We start from the raw sequence: 17543 nt of genomic DNA, 5'->3' as shown, positions 1-17543 counted from the left end.
GTAAACCAGAATATATCTGCAGTTTGTGTAAACCAGAATATATGTAGTTTGTGTAAACCAGAATATACCTGTAGTTTGTGTAAACCAGAATATCTGCAGTTTGTGTAAACCAGAATATACCTGTAGTTTGTGTAAACCAGAATATACCTGTAGTTTGTGTAAACCAGAATATATCTGTAGTTTGTGTAAACCAGAATATACCTGTAGTTTGTGTAAACCAGAATATATCTGTAGTTTGTGTAAACCAGAATATATCTGTAGTTTGTGTAAACCAGAATATCTGTAGTTTGTGTAAACCAGAATATATCTGCAGTTTGTGTAAACCAGAATATACCTGTAGTTTGTGTAAACCAGAATATATCTCTGCAGTTTGTGTAAACCAGAATATATCTGTAGTTTATGTAAACCAGCATAGACCAGCAGTTCCATTCCAACAACATTTCGAAATGGAGATCGACATTGTCCTCAGCCAAAACGGGTTTGGCGCCAAAAATGCCGAGTTGACGCCGCTGCCTTTGGCCGGAAGCGCCTGCCGTAGCCCCCCCCGCGCGCACGCGCAGTCCCGGCCGCCGGAGCCCTTTTTATTTTAATTTAAAACTAAAGTATTATTTTTAAACTCACAATTTCCAGCTTTTTATTTTTTAAACCGAAGATTCCTTTCCCGCCGCCGTGTTTTCCTTCGGAACCGCTGAAGAAATGAACAATAAATTCCAAGCGTGAGTTACCGATATTATAATGTTTATAATCTCTTTTTTTTTTCTTGTATTTTGTTTCACCTCACGATTTTATGAGGTAAACAGCTTTTCTTGGGGGCCCAGGGTATAGATTTGGGGCCTGGGTTGTGGGGGTTCGGCCTCCACGACTTGGCATTGACTGCTGGCTCTAAGCTAAATAACAAGGAGGCTAAATAATATAATGTCGCCCTAATGAGCTACATGGCCCTTCAAGTTACATGGTCAATGGTAGGGAATTGAAGAATGCAGTTGAACAGAGGGATCTAGGAGTAACTGTGCACTGTTCCCTGAAGGTGGAATTTCATATAGATAGGGTGGTAAAGTCAAGAGAGTCAAGAGTCAAGAGTCAATTTATTTGTCATTTGGACCCCTGGAGGTCCAAACGAAATGCCGTTTCTGCAGCCATACATTACACACAAATAGACCCAGACACAACATAATTATAATTTTACATAAACATCCATCACATTGCTGTGATGGAAGGCCAAAAAAAACTTATCTCTCCACTGCACTCTCCCCCCCCCCCCCCCCCCCCCCCCCCGATGTCAGAGTCAAAGTCAAAGCCCCCGGCTGGCGATGGCGATGGCGATTGTCCCGCGGCCATTAAAGCCACGCCGGGTGGTGCGAGGTCGCACACCGGGTCTTGGTGTTGGAGCCCCCGGTGTGCGCTCGTAAAGTCCCGCAGCCGTTCCAGCCGCGCGGGGCAGTGGTGTTAGGCCCCGCTCCAGGAGCTCTTCGACCCCGCAACTCGGGCGGGAGAATTCACCGCTGCAGGAGCCCCGAAAAGCGGTCTCTCTCCAGAAGCAATAAAGAAAGCAATATCTCCAAGTTTGAAGGCAATATCTCCAAGTTTGCGGATGACACTAAGCTGGGGGGCAGTGTTAGCTGTGAGGAGGATGCTAGGAGACTGCAGGGTGACTTGGATAGGCTGGGTGAGTGGGCAAATGTTTGGCAGATGCAGTATAATGTGGATAAATGTGAGGTTATCCATTTTGGTGGCAAAAACAGGAAAGCAGACTATTATATATTAATGATCTGGATGAGGGAATTGAAGGCAATATCTCCAAGTTTGCGATGACACTAAGCTGGGGGGCAGTGTTAGCTGTGAGGAGGATGCTAGGAGACTGCAGGGTGACTTGGATAGGCTGGGTGAGTGGGCAAATGTTTGGCAGATGCAGTATAATGTGGATAAATGTGAGGTTATCCATTTTGGTGGCAAAAACAGGAAAGCAGACTATTATATATTAATGATCTGGATGAGGGAATTGAAGGCAATATCTCCAAGTTTGCGGATGACACTAAGCTGGGGGGGCAGTGTTAGCTGTGAGGAGGATGCTAGGAGACTGCAAGGTGACTTGGATAGGCTGGGTGAGTGGGCAAATGTTTGGCAGATGCAGTATAATGTGGATAAATGTGAGGTTATCCATTTTGGTGGCAAAAACAGGAAAGCAGACTATTATATATTAATGATCTGGATGAGGGAATTGAAGGCAATATCTCCAAGTTTGCGGATGACACTAAGCTGGGGGGCAGTGTTAGCTGTGAGGAGGATGCTAGGAGACTGCAAGGTGACTTGGATAGGCTGGGTGAGTGGGCAAATGTTTGGCACATGCAGTATAATGTGGATAAATGTGAGGTTATCCATTTTGGTGGCAAAAACAGGAAAGCAGACTATTATATATTAATGATCTGGATGAGGGAATTGAAGGCAATATCTCCAAGTTTGCGATGACCCTAAGCTGGGGGGCAGTGTTAGCTGTGAGGAGGATGCTAGGAGACTGCAAGGTGACTTGGATAGGCTGGGTGAGTGGGCAAATGTTTGGCAGATGCAGTATAATGTGGATAAATGTGAGGTTATCCATTTTGGTGGCAAAAACAGGAAAGCAGACTATTATCTAAACGGTGGCCGATTGGGAAAGGGGGAGATGCAGCGAGACCTGGGTGTCATGGTACACCAGTCATTGAAGGTAGGCATGCAGGTGCAGCAGGCAGTAAAGAAAGCGAATGGTATGTTGGCTTTCATTGCAAAAGGATTTGAGTATAGGAGCAGAGAGGTTCTACTGCAGTTGTACAGGGTCTTGGTGAGACCACACCTGGAGTATTGCGTACAGTTTTGGACTCCTAATCTGAGGAAAGACATTCTTGCCGTAGAGGATTTGAGTATAGGAGCAGGGAGGTTCTACTGCAGTTGTACAGGGTCTTGGTGAGACCACACCTGGAGTATTGCGTACAGTTTTGGTCTCCAAATCTGAGGAAGGACATTATTGCCATAGAGGGAGTGCAGAGACGGTTCACCAGACTGATTCCTGGGATGTCAGGACTGTCTTATGAAGAAAGACTGGATAGACTTGGTTTATACTCTCTAGAATTTAGAAGATTGAGAGGGGATCTTATAGAAACTTACAAAATTCTTAAGGGGTTGGACAGGCTAGATGCAGGAAGATTGTTCCCGATGTTAGGGAAGTCCAGGACAAGGGGTCACAGCTTAAGGATAAAGGGGAAATCCTTTAAAACCGAGATGAGAAGAACTTTTTTCACGCAGAGAGTGGTGAATCTCTGGAACTCTCTGCCACAGAGGGTAGTTGAGGCCAGTTCATTGGCTATATTTAAGAGGGAGTTAGATGTGGCCCTTGTGGCCAAGGGGATCAGGGGGTATGGAGAGAAGGCAGGTACGGGATACTGAGTTGGATGATCAGCCATGATCATATTGAATGGCGGTGCAGGCTCGAAGGGCCGAATGGCCTACTCCTGCACCTAATTTCTATGTTTCTATGTTTATAAATCAGAGCATTGAGTATAGAAGTTGGGATTTAATGTTAAAATTGTACAAGGCATTGGTGAGACTAATTCTGGAGCATGGTGTACAATTTTGGTCGCCCAATTATAGGAAGGATGTCATAGAAACATAGAAATTAGGTGCAGGAGTAGAGGCCATTCGGGCCTGCACCGTCATTCAATATGATCATGGCTGATCATCCAACTCAGTATCCCAATCCTGCCTTCTCTCCATACCCTCTGATCCCCAAGGGCCACATCTAACTCCCTCTTAAATATAGCCAATGAACATAGAAACATAGAAATTAGGTGCGGCGGGGTAGGCCATTCGGCCCTTCGAGCCTGCACTGCCATTCAATATGATCATGGCTGATCATCCAACTCAGTATCCCATCCCTGCCTTCTCTCCATACCCCCTGATCCCCTTAGCCGCAAGGGCCACATCTAACTCCCTCTTAAATATAGCCAATGAACTGTGTGGCCTCAACTACCTTCTGTGGCAGGGAGTTCCAGAGATTCACCACTCTTTGTGTGAAAAAATTCTTCTCATCTCGGTCCTAAAAGACTTCCCTCTTGTCCTTAAACTGTGGCCCCTGGTTCTGGACTTCCCCAACATCGGGAACATGTTTCCTGCCTCTAGCGCGTCCACACCCATAACAATCTTATATCTTTCAATCAGATTGCCTCTCATCCTTCTAAACTCCAGTGAGAAATAGAGAGAGTACAGAGGAGATTTACTATTATCTGAATGGTGGCCGATTAGGAAAGGGGGAGATGCAACGAGACCAGGGTGTCATGGTACACCAGTCATTAAAAAGTAGGCAGGGTACATAAAATTGCTGGAGAAACTCAGCGGGCGCAGCAGCATCTATGGAGTGAAGGAAATAGGCGACGTTTCGGGCCAAAACCCTTCTTCAGCAAAGGAAATAGGCGACGTTTCGGCCCAAAACGTCGCCTATTTCCTTCGCTGTTTTGGCCCGAAACGTCGTCTATTTCCTTCGCAGTTTCGGCCCGAAACGTCGCCTATTTCCTTTGCAGTTTCGGCCCGAAACGTCGCCTATTTTCTTCGCAGTTTCGGCCCGAAACGCCGCCTATTTCCTTCGCAGTTTCGGCCCCGAAACGTCGCCTATTTCCTTCGCACCATAGATGCTGCTGCGCTCGCTGAGTTTCTCCAGCAATTTTGTGTACCTTCGATCTTCCAGCATTTGCAGTTCCTTCTTGAAAACATTAAAAGTAGGCATGCAGGTGCAGCAGGCAGTGATGAAGGCGAATGGTATGTTAGCATTCGTAGCAAAAGGATTTTAGTATAGGGTGATTTCACGAAAGGTCACTGGAGCGTAGATCCGCACCCACGTGACCGAAAATCTCAAGTGGAGTACATGCTATACATCCGGTACATGTTAGTGAATGGGAAAACACGCACTTTCCCACCCGTTAAAAACGGCCAGTTTTTGAGCTGCAATTTACTGTGCCAGTCGGGGTGACCGTGAGGTCCTAGATTTACAGTCCAAAAAAAAGATAGAAACTAAGGTAAATTAAAGAGGGAGCTGAAGGTGCCAATCCAGCGGAAGTGAACAGCGGACATTTGCCGTGGTCCAAAATATCAGGAATTATCACGTTTGCTCGCTGAATTTCATCAAAAGTAAGGCATTATTGACTTTTTTATCTTTATTCATTTGTTATATGAGAAGTTTTAAAAGTGAAAAATCCCTCAGTAAAATTGCAAAATCGCCCATGGTTCTCAGGTGGGTTTTAACATGCAAAATGAAAACGCTTCTGAAGCTACATTTACCATTTAAATAATGGTAAACTATCAATGCATTTTGAAATAAATTTGACTCGGATGCAAGCTAAAGAATGGGATAATTGTCAGCTGTCAGTTGGACAAAATTAGGACATTTTATTATTTGCCAAAATATATTTCTCAATGTTTCTTGTTTAAAGCCTGCACAATCACCCAAACTACTTATTTATTTATTTATCATCTAATAACAGACAAGCCTGCAGCATGGAATGATCTCAACAATCCTGATTTTGGCAAATAATAAAATGTCCACATAAGATAAGAGATAAGAGATAAGATAAGATACATTTATTGTCATTTGGACCCCTTGAGGTCCAAACGAAATGCCATTTCTGCAGCCATACATACAAACACATAGACCCAAGACACAACATAATTTACATAAACATCCATCACATCGCTGTGATGGAAGGCCAAATAAACTTATTTCTCCACTGCACTCTCCCCCCCCCCCCCCCCCCCCATGTCAGAGTCAAAGTCAAAGCCCCCGGCTGGCGATGGCGATTGTCCCGCGGCCATTTAAGCCACGCCGGGTGGTGCGAGGTCGCACACCGGGTCTTGGTGTTGGAGCCCCCGGCGTGCGCTCGCAAAGTCCCGCGGCCATTCCCAGCCGCGCGGGGCGGTGATGTTAGGCCCCGCTCCAGGAGCTCTTCAACCCCGCAACTCGGGCGGGGGAAGTCGCCATTGCGAGAGCCCTGAAAAGCGGTCTCCCTCCAGGGAGCCGCGGGCTCCCGGTGCCGCCGTCCACAGACCTGTCGTTGGGGCCTCCGACTCTCCGGTCGGGCCGCAGCAGCAGCAGCAGCAGCGCTCCTCCACCGCTCCACCCGCTCCGGACTCGGCCAGCCCCGCGACGGCGACGGTGAGTTGTAGCACCAGAGTCCCCGGCTTCTTCCTGTTGGAGGCCGCTCCTCGTTGCGGCCCCAACGACAACGGAAACCCGACGAGAAAAGGTCGGGTCTCCAGTGCAGGGAGAGATTTAAAAAGTTTCCCACCCCCCACCCCCCCACACACACACCCCATCAAAAAATAACAAAAACTACATTAAAACACAGACAGAAAATAATAAAACGCGGACAGACTGCAGAGGCCGCTGCTGGCCAGAGCCGCGCCGCCCACCGGAGTGCCGTATGAAAGCTCTCCAAACTAACTGACTAACATTTAAGCAATTACAAATGTTTAAGTGTCTCCCCGGTCTCCGGGGAGGAGGCAGCCGCTACAGTAGTACAGACCTGGGTTGACTGTGGGTCGTTTCGGGTCAAGTTTGGCGCCAAACGCGAGCTTTGGCGTGCAGACGACATCCTGGAAAAAATGTCCGGTTTTCGGAACTTTTCGGTTTCCGGAACTCCGGATAAAAGGTTGTGCACCTGTATTTGTATATTCTATTTTCACAGCTTAAAAGATGATGATAGTGGAGACCATGAACACTATGAAGAGAACGAGGCACTGAAGGAGAAGGAAACAGAATTGTGTGAACAGGAAAAGACACAAAACACAGCCAAAAGAAAGGTAAGAATTGAAATTTCCTGAACGCAGTCATGCAGCATACATCACTGGTCAAGTATTCACAGGATGTTTTACAGGGAACTACAGATACCTAATAGGATTCATTAGTGTGAAGAATGGTCTTGACCTGAAACGTCACCTATTCCTTATCTCCAGAGATGCTGCCTGATCCACTGAGTTACTCCAGCGTTTTGTGTCTATTTTAGGATTCATTTATCTTGTTTATTGTCACTTCATTGGCAGCATCGTTGCAATGTATCAGAGGTTTGCACCTACAGTTCTGGGATTGTTATTTTCAAATCTAAAGTTGAACAGAAGAGGGTGGACTCTTTAGTTTTCAGTTTGGAGATACAGCATGGAAACAGGTCCTTCGACCCACCGAGTCCACGCTGACCATCGATCACTCGTTCACACTGGTTGCATGTTATCAAGAGTCAAGTCAAGAGAGTCAAGAGTCAATTTAATTGTCATTTGGACCCCTGGAGGTCCAAACGAAATGCCGTTTCTGCAGCCATACATTACACACAAATAGACCCCAGACACAACATAATTACATTTTACATAAACATCCATCACATAGCTGTGATGGAAGGCCAAAAAAACTTATCTCTCCACTGCACTCTCCCCCCCCCCGACGTCAGAGTCAAAGTCAAAGCCCCCGGCTGGCGATGGCGATTGTCCCGCGGCCATTGAAGCCATGCCGGGTGGTGCGAGGTCGCACACCGGGTCTTGGTGTTGGAGCCCCCAGTGTGCGCTCGCAAAGTCCCGCGGCCATTCCAGCCGCGCGGGGCAGTGGTGTCAGGCCCCGCTCCAGGAGCTCTTCAACCCCGCAACACGGGCGGGAGAAGTCGCCGTTGCAGGAGCCCCGAAAAGCGGTCTCCCTCCAGGGATCCGCGGGCTCCCGGTGCCGCCGTCCGCAGACCCGCAGTAGCAGCCTCCGAAGCAACAGCAGCGGCATCGGCAGCAGCAGCAGCAGCAGCAGCAGCAGCGGCAGCAGCAGCGGCAGCAGCAGCAGCAGCGCTCCTCCACCGCTCCACCCGCTCCGGTCTCGGCCAGCTCCACGACGGCAACGGTGAGTCGGCACCAGAGTTGAGTTATCCCTCTTGCTCATCCACTCCCTACACATTAGGCTCAATTTACCAAGGCTAATTACAAACTACACGTCCTTGGAATATAGGAGGAAACTGGAGCACCCAGAGGAAACCCACGCGGGCACAGGGAGAATGTGTATACTCCACACAGACAGCACCCAAGGTCAGGAACAAACCCATGGGTCTCTGGCGCTGTGAAGCAGCGACTCTAACAGCTAGGCCACTGTACTAATTTTTGAAAGAATGGGCTTATATTCCATTTAGAAGGATGAGAGGAAATCTTATCTGTATAATATTAAAACTCTGTGGCTGCTGGCTTGCTGGCTGGCTGGCTGCTGGCTGGCTGTGTTTCTGCCTCACTTGTGGTTGCCAGCCTTTGATTCGTTGCTACGCCAACACCAAACCCACAAACGCCCAGAATATTTCCATTTCGGTAGATTCAAATAATCCACTCCTGATTAAATTTTGGCGTGTTTATGTACGCATTTTTAATAAAATCCTTCTTCCCCCCCCCCCCTCTCACTCATTTTGTCGCCTCCTGCTGGCCAGCGACCATAACGGCTGCTGGCGCCCGCATCTCGCCTCAAAAACGGCATTTAAAATCAGCCGCACTGCTGAGTCCTGAACGGCTTGAGTTGGAGGACCACGTCTCCCGTGGGGGCTACGGGAGGGGGGAGTTGGGGGAGCAGACCCAACGGGTCTGCACTTGGTCTAGTAGAAACATAATATTCTTGAAGGATTGGACATGCTAGATGCATAAAAATGTTCCCCATGTTGGGGGGAGTCTAGAATCAGGGGTCACAATTTAAGAATAAGGGGTCGGCCATTTAGGACTGAGATGAGAAAAATTGTCTTCACCTAGAGAGTTGTGAACCTGTGGAATTCTCTGCCACAGAAGGCAATGGAGACCAATTAACTGGATGTTTTCAAGAGAGTTAGATTTAGCTCCTAGGGCTAAAGGAATCAAGGGATGTGGAAAAATCAGGAATGGGGTACTGATTTTAGATGATCAGCCATGATCATATTAAATGGCGGTGCTGGCTTGTATGTGTGTGGATGTTCCGGTGGGCGGCGCGACTCACGTCGCAGCGGCCTCTGCAGTCTGTCTGTTTTTTTGTTATTTTTTGTCCCGTTTTAATGTAGTTTTTATTTTTTTGATGGGGTATGTGTGTGTGTGTGTGTGTGTGTGTGTGTGGGGGGGGGGGGGAAACTTTTAAAATCTTTCCCCTGCACGGAGAACCCGACCTTTCCCTGTCGGGTCTCCGTTGTCGTTGGGGCTGCAACGTGGAGCGGCCTCCAGCAGGAACGTCCTGGGGCTCCAGTCACGGAGCTGCGGAGCTACTCACCATCGTAGAGCTGGCCGAGTCCGGAGCGGGTGGAGCGGTGGTGGCGCGCTGCTGCGACCCGACCCCGGGGATTCGGAGGCTCCAACCGCAGGTCTGGTGGACAGTGACACCGGGAGCCCGCGGGTCCCTGCTGGGAGACCGCTTTTCGGGGCTTCCGCAACGGCGACTTCTCCCGCCCGAGTAGCGGGGTCGAGGATGACCTGGAGCGGGGCCTGACATCATCGCCCGGCGTGGCTTCAACGGCTGCGGGACTTTGCTAGCGCCCGCCAGGGGCTCTGACTTGGGCTCTGACTTTGACTCTGACATCGGGGGGAGAGGGAAGTGCAGGGGAGAGATAAGTGTTTTTGCCTTCCATCACAGCGAGGAGGAGATGCGCTGTGATGGATGTCTGTGTGAATTGTGTTGTGTCTTGGTTCTTATTTTTTCTTGTATGTATGACTGCAGAAACAACATTTCACTTGAGCCTCTATGAGGTTCAAGTGACAAATAAATTGTATTATATTGTATTGTATTGAAGGGCCGAATGGCCTACTCCTCCTGCACCTGTTTTTCTATGTTTCTATGTCCCTCTGAGCTACTCCAGCATTTTGTGCCAAGCTTAATTTTACTGATGTCTGGTTTCCACAGGTAGTGACTCCTGGAGTTGGCGAGCACCCTCTTCAGTATAACTACACATTCTGGTACTCCAGGCGTACACCAAGCAGACCAGCTAACACCCAGAGCTATGAACAGAACATTAAACAGATTGGTACCGTCGCCTCAGTAAGTCACTTAAAACAATGATTTAAAAAAACGGTGTTTATTTTTATATAAATGAAACAGTGCATTGAATAATCACAGGGAGTGGACATCAACATTAACTTTTAATGAACTTTGTAATAAAAGTTGATGCCAATCTGATTACATTTTTAATACCATTTTACTGCCCCTGCTGAGTACAAATCTACAGACGTATTAGCGGCAAGTACTGATCTAATTCTCCTAACAGTCTCACAAAAACAGTACTGACGTGTGTTAATGCTATCACTCATAACGATGCAATTACTAAACTGGGGTCATTTCTTTCCAACGCCTTTATTACCTGTTGAGTTTCACAATCTGGGCTCTTGCAAAAATGTTTAAAATGAGAATGTGCAGAGCAAAGTTCATTCTGAAAAAGAACAGATAGAAATGTTGGACTGATAAAACAGATAAAAATGTGCAAACAACTTACTTTGGTTGATCCCCAGTGATTTAATTTATAGGAAAATGTGGTATTTATTGCTTAGAGAAATTAATTAATTGCCTGACAAAAAAATTCCCTGATCCTTCTGCTTGGTAAAGAGTTTTATTAGGAAGGTATTCAAAGAGGGCGGTGGAGGCCGGTTCTCTGGATACTTTCAAGAGAGAGCTAGATAGGGCTCTTGAAGATAGCGGAGTCAGGGGATATGGGGAGAAGGCAGGAGCGGGGTACTGATTGGGGATGATCAACCATGATCACATTGAATGGTGGTGCTGGATCGAAGGGCCAAATGGCCTACTCCTGCACCTATTGTCTATCGCCTATTGAGTCTGGCAATCCAAAAGCTAATTTTATTTTCATGACAAGTTGTAATTGACAGACCATTTGTATACAAGGGTCCCAAGCTATAGAGCATTTTGTAGTGAGTGAGGATATGTTGTTTGAGGGATAAGAGTGTATGAGAACCCTACACCATCAACATTAACTTTTAATGAACTTTGTAATAAAAGTTGATGCCAATCTGATTACATTTCTAATACCATTTTACTGCCCCCGCTGAGTACAAATCTACAGACGTATTAGCGGCAATTACTGATCTAATTCTCCTAACAGTCTCACAATGTACTGATGTGCAGTTAATGCTATCACTCATAACGATGCAATTACTAAACTGGGGTTATTTTTTATGTATTAACAAGGAACTGCAGATGCAGGTCTACCAAAGAAAATCCATGGGTTTAACAGTTCTTTATCCATTTTTGGGCTCATACCTGTCTTTTCATCTCTAAACTCCCTGCAGACAGCACCCGTAGTCAGGATCGAATCCAGGTCTCTGGCGATGTAAGGCAGCAACTCTACCGCTGTGCCACCCTGCCCTTATTCCAGCATTTTGTGGCATTCATATGTTTATTAGTCAGAGATTTGTTTGGCATGATGAGAACACGGAGGAGTAATTGTTGAGCTACATGGTCTCCCGTATTAACGGCACTAGTTCCACAATGACTGTCATGCCTTTGGGTGTATAATGTCTAAAACCCAGAATCTTTCTCCTCTCTCTTGCAATAATATGGTTTGCTATTGAGGGAGTGCAGCGTAGGTTTACAAGGCTAATTCCCGGGATGGCGAGACTGTCATATGCTGAGAGAATGGAGTGGCTGGGCTTGTACACTCTGGAGTTTAGAAGGATGAGAGGGGATCTTATTGAAGCATATTAGATTGTTAAGGGTTTGGACGAGCTAGAGGCAGGAAACATGTTCCCGATGTTGGGGGAGTCCAGAACCAGGGGCCACAGTTTAAGAATAAGGGGTAAGCCATTTAGAACGGAGACGAGGAAAACAGTTTTTCTCACAGAGAGTTGTGAGTCTGTGGAATTCTCTGCCTCAGAGGGCGGTGGAGGCCGGTTCTCTGGATACTTTCAAGAGAGAGCTAGATAGGGCTCTTAAAGATAGCGGAGTCAGGGGATATGGGAAGTAGGCAGGAACGGGGTACTAATTGGGGATGATCAGCGATGATCACATTGAATGGCGGTGCTGGCTCGAAGGGCCGAATGGCCTACTCCTGCACTTATTGTCTATTGATAACACAACATAGACATAATTCAGTCGATTAATTAGTAAGTAGGTCTTCGATCTTCCTCTTGCAGGTGGAACAATTCTGGAGGTTCTACAGCCACTTGGTGCGGCCAGGTGACCTGACAGGACATAGTGATTTCCACCTCTTCAAGGAAGGAATCAAACCCATGTGGGAGGTGAGTTGAGAGTTCAATATTTGGTTTCACCTCTTGGCTTTAACCTAGAGGTACCCAAGACCAAAGACTAATACGTTTATCTCATTGCAGGATGAAGCCAACAAGAATGGCGGCAAATGGATAATACGATTGCGCAAAGGCCTGGCATCCCGATTCTGGGAAAATATCATCCTAGCCATGTTGGGAGAGCAATTTATGGTCGGAGAGGAAATCTGTGGAGTTGTGGTATCCATCCGATTTCAAGTATGTCATTGCTAGCAAATGTTAAGAGGTGCTTCAGAAAGCATGAAGGAAAAGATACAAAAATGTTCTTTTTTTGTTTTGTTTTTGGGTCATTCTCTGTTGAAAATGGGATGAAATTTACTTCTTTAACTTTCTCTTGCAGGAGGATATAATTTCGGTATGGAACAAAACTGCTTGTGATCAAGCAACCACTGCTAGGATACGGGACACACTGCGCCGTGTATTAAATCTACCACCAAGCACCATTATGGAGTACAAGACACACACGGACAGTATCAAGTAAGATTTTTTTTCTTCACTTAAATTTGTATTGATTTTTCACAGAGATATATACAAAACAGTGCAACACCATCACCATAAATAAAACAAACTAGGAAAGACAATCAAAATATAAAAATAAATAGATAGGGGGGAAATAAAGGAATAAGACCAGAATGTTGCCTGGGTTTCAGAAACTAAGTTACTGAGCAAGGTTGAACAAGTTAGGTCTTTATTCTTTGGAGCGCAGAAGGTTAAGGGGGGACTTGATAGAGGTCTTTAAAATGATGAGAGGGATAGACAGAGTTGATGTAGATAAGCTTTTCCCAAGGAGAGTAGGGAAGATTCAAACAAGAGGACATGACTTCAGATGTTTAGGGGTAACATGAGGGGGAACTTCTTTACTCAGAGAGTGGTGGCTGTGTGGAATGAGCTTCCAGTGGAAGTGGTGGAGGTAGGTTCGATTTTATCATTTAAAAATAAATTGGATAGGTATATGGATGGGAAAGGAATGGAGGGTTATGGTCTGTGTGCAGGGACTAGGTGAGAGTAAGTGTTCGGCACGGACTAGAAGGGCCGAGATGGCCTGTTCCCGAGCTGTAATTGTTATATGGTTATTATATGGTTATATGGAAGTAAATAAATAAATAAAAGGAATAAGACCATGTGGTTCACTTAACAAATTAAGAAAAAACATTACATTGATTCGTTATCTGGAGACATTTCAATATTCACCCAAACATACCATCTAGTTCTATATAACACAAGCTTCCCATATCTAGCTCGGCATTTATCTAATTGGTGTCAATGGGTGAAAGATGTCTCATAGCGGCTGCTAGTTACTGAACCGGGGAGAATGCAGGGCTAGAGATTATGATACGTATTGGAATCAACAACATAGTTAGGAGAAGCGATGAGGCCCTGCACTATGAGCTTAGGGAGCTATGTAGCTGTTTAAAGAGCAGGACGTCAACGTTTGTAGTCTCTCGGTTGTTTCCAATGCCATAAGGTGGTGCGTATATGAAAGGAAGGATCAATCAGAGGAATGCATGGTTGAAGGGATGGTACAGGGGAATGGACGGTCTGAAGAAGGGTTTCGGCCCGAAACGTCGCCTATTTCCTTCGCTCCATAGATGCTGCTGCACCCGCTGAGTTTCTCCAGCATTTTTGTGTACAGGGGAATGGACGGTTGGTTCCATTCAGAAGGTAGACACAAAATGCTGGAGTAACTCAGCGGGACAGGCAGCATCTCTGGAGAGAAGGAATGGGCGACATTTCGGGTCCCATTATTACAATAGGGAGGTTTGCTTTCGTTTCTTCTTCTTGCGTTTGAGGCAGCAGAGGTTGTGTAACACCCTCCAGGCACTGTGCCAGTGTGGGGAAGGTCACACTAAATTACCAGGGCAATGGACGGCGAGTCGATGTTCAGATAACAAAAAGGTTGGTGTTTCTTCATTGTGGGTGTGTTACAGGGAGAGGCAGATGTGGCACTCGGAGGAGATAAAGTTTGTAGTAATTAGTAGGCAGGTAAACGCACCTTAGGGGAATACAAAACTAAATTGCATCTATTTTGAGGCAAAGACTCGAAACAAAGAAGGTAGATAACATGACAGTGCAACTGGGGTTATGATGTTGTTGCTATCACCAAGGAGCGACAAAACTGGCTTGTGGAATGCAGCTGCTTTTGATGAAGGGTGTGTCAGTGGAGCAGCTTTTTGGAGATACTGACTATAATATAGATTTCAAAGTGATTACGGAGAAGATTTGGATAGACCGGGAATAACAACCTAAAGTGGGGGAAGACCAATATCACTAAAGGAAGACAAGATGTGAACAGTAGATTGGGAGCATCTGTTTGTAGGCAAGTCTACACCTACACAGTGGGAAGCATTCAAAAGAGAAATAGCCCAGCACGTTCCTGTAAGATTGATTCAAAATCCAAGAGAGTTTATTGTCATGTGTCCCAGATAGGACAATGAAATTCTTGCTTTGCTTCAGCACAACAGAATATTGCAGGCATAAATAAATACAGAACAGATCAGTGTGTCCATATACCATTGAATGAATATATATATATATGTGTGTGTGTGTGTAAATATATATATATATATATATATATATATATATATATATATATATATGTGTGTGTATATATGTGTGTATATATATGTGTGTATGTATATATATATGTATATATGTGTGTGTGTATATATATATATGTATGTGTATATATATATATATATATATGTGTATATATATATATGTGTGTGTGTGTATATATACTAGACCAAGTGCAGACCCGTTGGGTCTGTTTCCCCAACGCATATGCACATACACATACATACATACATATGTGTATATATATATGTGTGTGTGTGTGTGTATATATATATATATATACACACACACACACACACATATATATATATATACATACATTTATATATATATATATATAACAAGCAGATAAAGTGCAATAGGTTATTAAAGATTTTTGTTTGAGTTGAGTTTAATAGCCTGATGGATGTGGGGAAGTAGCTATTCCTGAACCTGGACGTTGCAGTCTTCAGGCTCCTGTACCTTCTTCCTGAAGGTAGCGGGGAGATGAGTGTGTGGCCAGGATGGTGTGGGTCCTTGACGATGCTGCCAGCCTTTTTGAGTTGCAGTATTTACTGGGTAATTTTATCCAACTTCCTGCCCAATCTCTTCACACCGACTCACTCGTATGTGAGTCGTTGCTGCTCGTCCATGTTGGTGTACTCTGATCAATCTGTGCCATCTCATCTGCCCTCGCCATTGCCATTACTGCTGTTACTATGCTTCACTCATCGATCGCACTCTGCAAACTCTCCGATTAACCCGCCATTGAGCCTTTGTTCCTTCTTTTATTTCAGGGACAATTCAAGCTTTCGAAACACAAAGATCGCAGTGTGATGTAGACTTCCATGGAGCACTTGCCTCCGTGCGGCAAGGCAGGGGTTGGAGCACCTAAACACAAAGAGAAAATTGGATTGGTGTTGGACTCTCTCATTTTATCATTATTTATTGCCCATCTAAACAGAAGCCATTTTGTTTCTGTAGTTTTTTAAAAAACTCCCTTTTTGAACACCGCAGTTAATCATGCAACCGTAAGCTGGTATCTTGTCGTGGTCTAAGAGCATCTTCTTTTCCCAGTAAGCAGACCGACATTATCTCTACTGCTAAGTCCGCAGTGGCAGGTTCTGATCTCACGCCTTGCCTCAAGATCTGAATGGATTTGGTATCTTAAACCTTCAGTTTCAGGTCAGAATCTTTATTGTGTTGAGAGCCATCTGTTTGAAATCCATTTTCTGTGATTATAGTAGAACTGAAATGCATATGATTTAAAGAATATATCATTTTAAAGTGCAGGAAACTGCTCTAGACAAGTAACACAGCAAGGAGGTTTAATGTGTTAGTATTAAACATCTTAGTTTTGCAGAGAAGCTAACATGTTTAAAATAAATACGTTAATGTTAACATATTGCACAGAGGGTTATTACCAAATTTGTTCCAACAAAATAATCTTAATGCAAAGTATTCCCCAAAAATACTAATATAATTCTTGTCACAATAAATAACTGTTACATTTCTCTGAGAATAATGCTTGTCCTTCAGTTTTTTCACCCCTTCTGATTTGATGTTTGACAAGAGCTATTTTATTTATCTGCAAAGAAGGCAATGTTGTCAAAATGTTTATTTCCCAACTTCCTATGACAAATTACCGCTGGACTTCAAACTGCACTGGTGTCATTCTTGAGTTGGCTCCAATTCAGGAATGCTTTGGAAATTCCCGTGATATTGCTCTACCTACTTCTGTGGCGTAATAGATGTTGCAAGAGAGGGAGGCCCTGTCAATGTAATCTTGGAAAGGTTACTGCCTCTGGTTGTTTACATTGTCTAATCAGTAGCCAAAGGTGGCAAGAGTGTATATTGGGGTACCTTTGTTGCTAACTGCATCATCCCATGCGGTTTTATATTGCAGTCACACCCTTAAAGACAGGTGATGTGTAAACCATATCTGTCATAAGGGTGAGTAGATTAATCATCGATGAGAATATTTCAACCTCTGTCCTGCATTCAGAATTGATGGAATCATATGAATTTTCATCATGATACGATGCGATAGAACTTTCTTTCTCCCAAGAGGGAAATTGGTCTGCTAATGCCCCTGTCCCACTTAGGAAACCTGAACAGAAACCTCTGGAGACTTTGCGCCCCACACAAGGTTTCCGTGCGGTTCCCGGAGGTTGCCGGAGGTTGCAGGTGGTTGCCGGAGGTTGCAAGTAGTGGAAGCAGGTAGAGAGACTGACAAAAACCTCCGTGAAACATGAAATTAAAGTGACAAGTGGAAAGTCTAGGATTGAGTAGGTGGGGGGGGGGGGGGGGGGGGGGGGAGGAAAGGGAGGAGGGGAGGGGTAGCCAGGGGGGGAAGGGGAGGGGTAGCCAGGGGAGTCAGTCTATCCCTCGACAGAAGTGGAAAGAGTTGTACAGTTTGGTAGCCACAGGGGGAAAAAGGATGTTGTGTGGCGTTCTGTGCTGCATCTTGGTGGAACCAGTCTGTTGCTGAAGGTACTCCTCGGGTTGACCAGTGTGTCACAGAGGGAGGGGGAGGGGGGGCGAGCAGTATTTGGGTCTTCACATCTAAGCTAGCGGAGAAACGCTCTGTCATGTTTGTATTTTCCCCAGGTCAGCAGTCTTGAAGGTGGCAGCACCTTACCTTACATGCTCTTTCAAGGACATCTCAATAGACAATAGGTGCAGGAGTCGGCCATTCGAGCCAGCACCGCCATTCAATGTGA

The 17543-nt window shown here is 45.5% G+C and overlaps 1 protein-coding gene across 1 annotated transcript; it reads left to right on the top strand.

The window, feature by feature from the left end:
* The first annotated feature begins 536 nt into the window (after positions 1 to 536).
* LOC129694241 (eukaryotic translation initiation factor 4E type 2-like) lies at positions 537 to 16345 on the top strand. Its single transcript, XM_055630954.1, has 7 exons — positions 537 to 716; positions 6705 to 6819; positions 9881 to 10015; positions 12118 to 12222; positions 12313 to 12465; positions 12608 to 12744; positions 15618 to 16345. The coding sequence occupies exons 1-7, from the start codon at positions 697 to 699 to the stop codon at positions 15655 to 15657; spliced, it is 705 nt and encodes a 234-aa protein (XP_055486929.1). The 5' UTR covers positions 537 to 696; the 3' UTR covers positions 15658 to 16345.
* The last annotated feature ends 1198 nt before the right edge of the window (positions 16346 to 17543 follow it).

The sequence above is a fragment of the Leucoraja erinacea genome, unplaced genomic scaffold (assembly GCF_028641065.1).
Source record: "Leucoraja erinacea ecotype New England unplaced genomic scaffold, Leri_hhj_1 Leri_58S, whole genome shotgun sequence".
Taxonomy (NCBI): domain Eukaryota; kingdom Metazoa; phylum Chordata; class Chondrichthyes; order Rajiformes; family Rajidae; genus Leucoraja; species Leucoraja erinaceus.
This window is presented reverse-complemented; position numbering and strand designations above follow the sequence as displayed.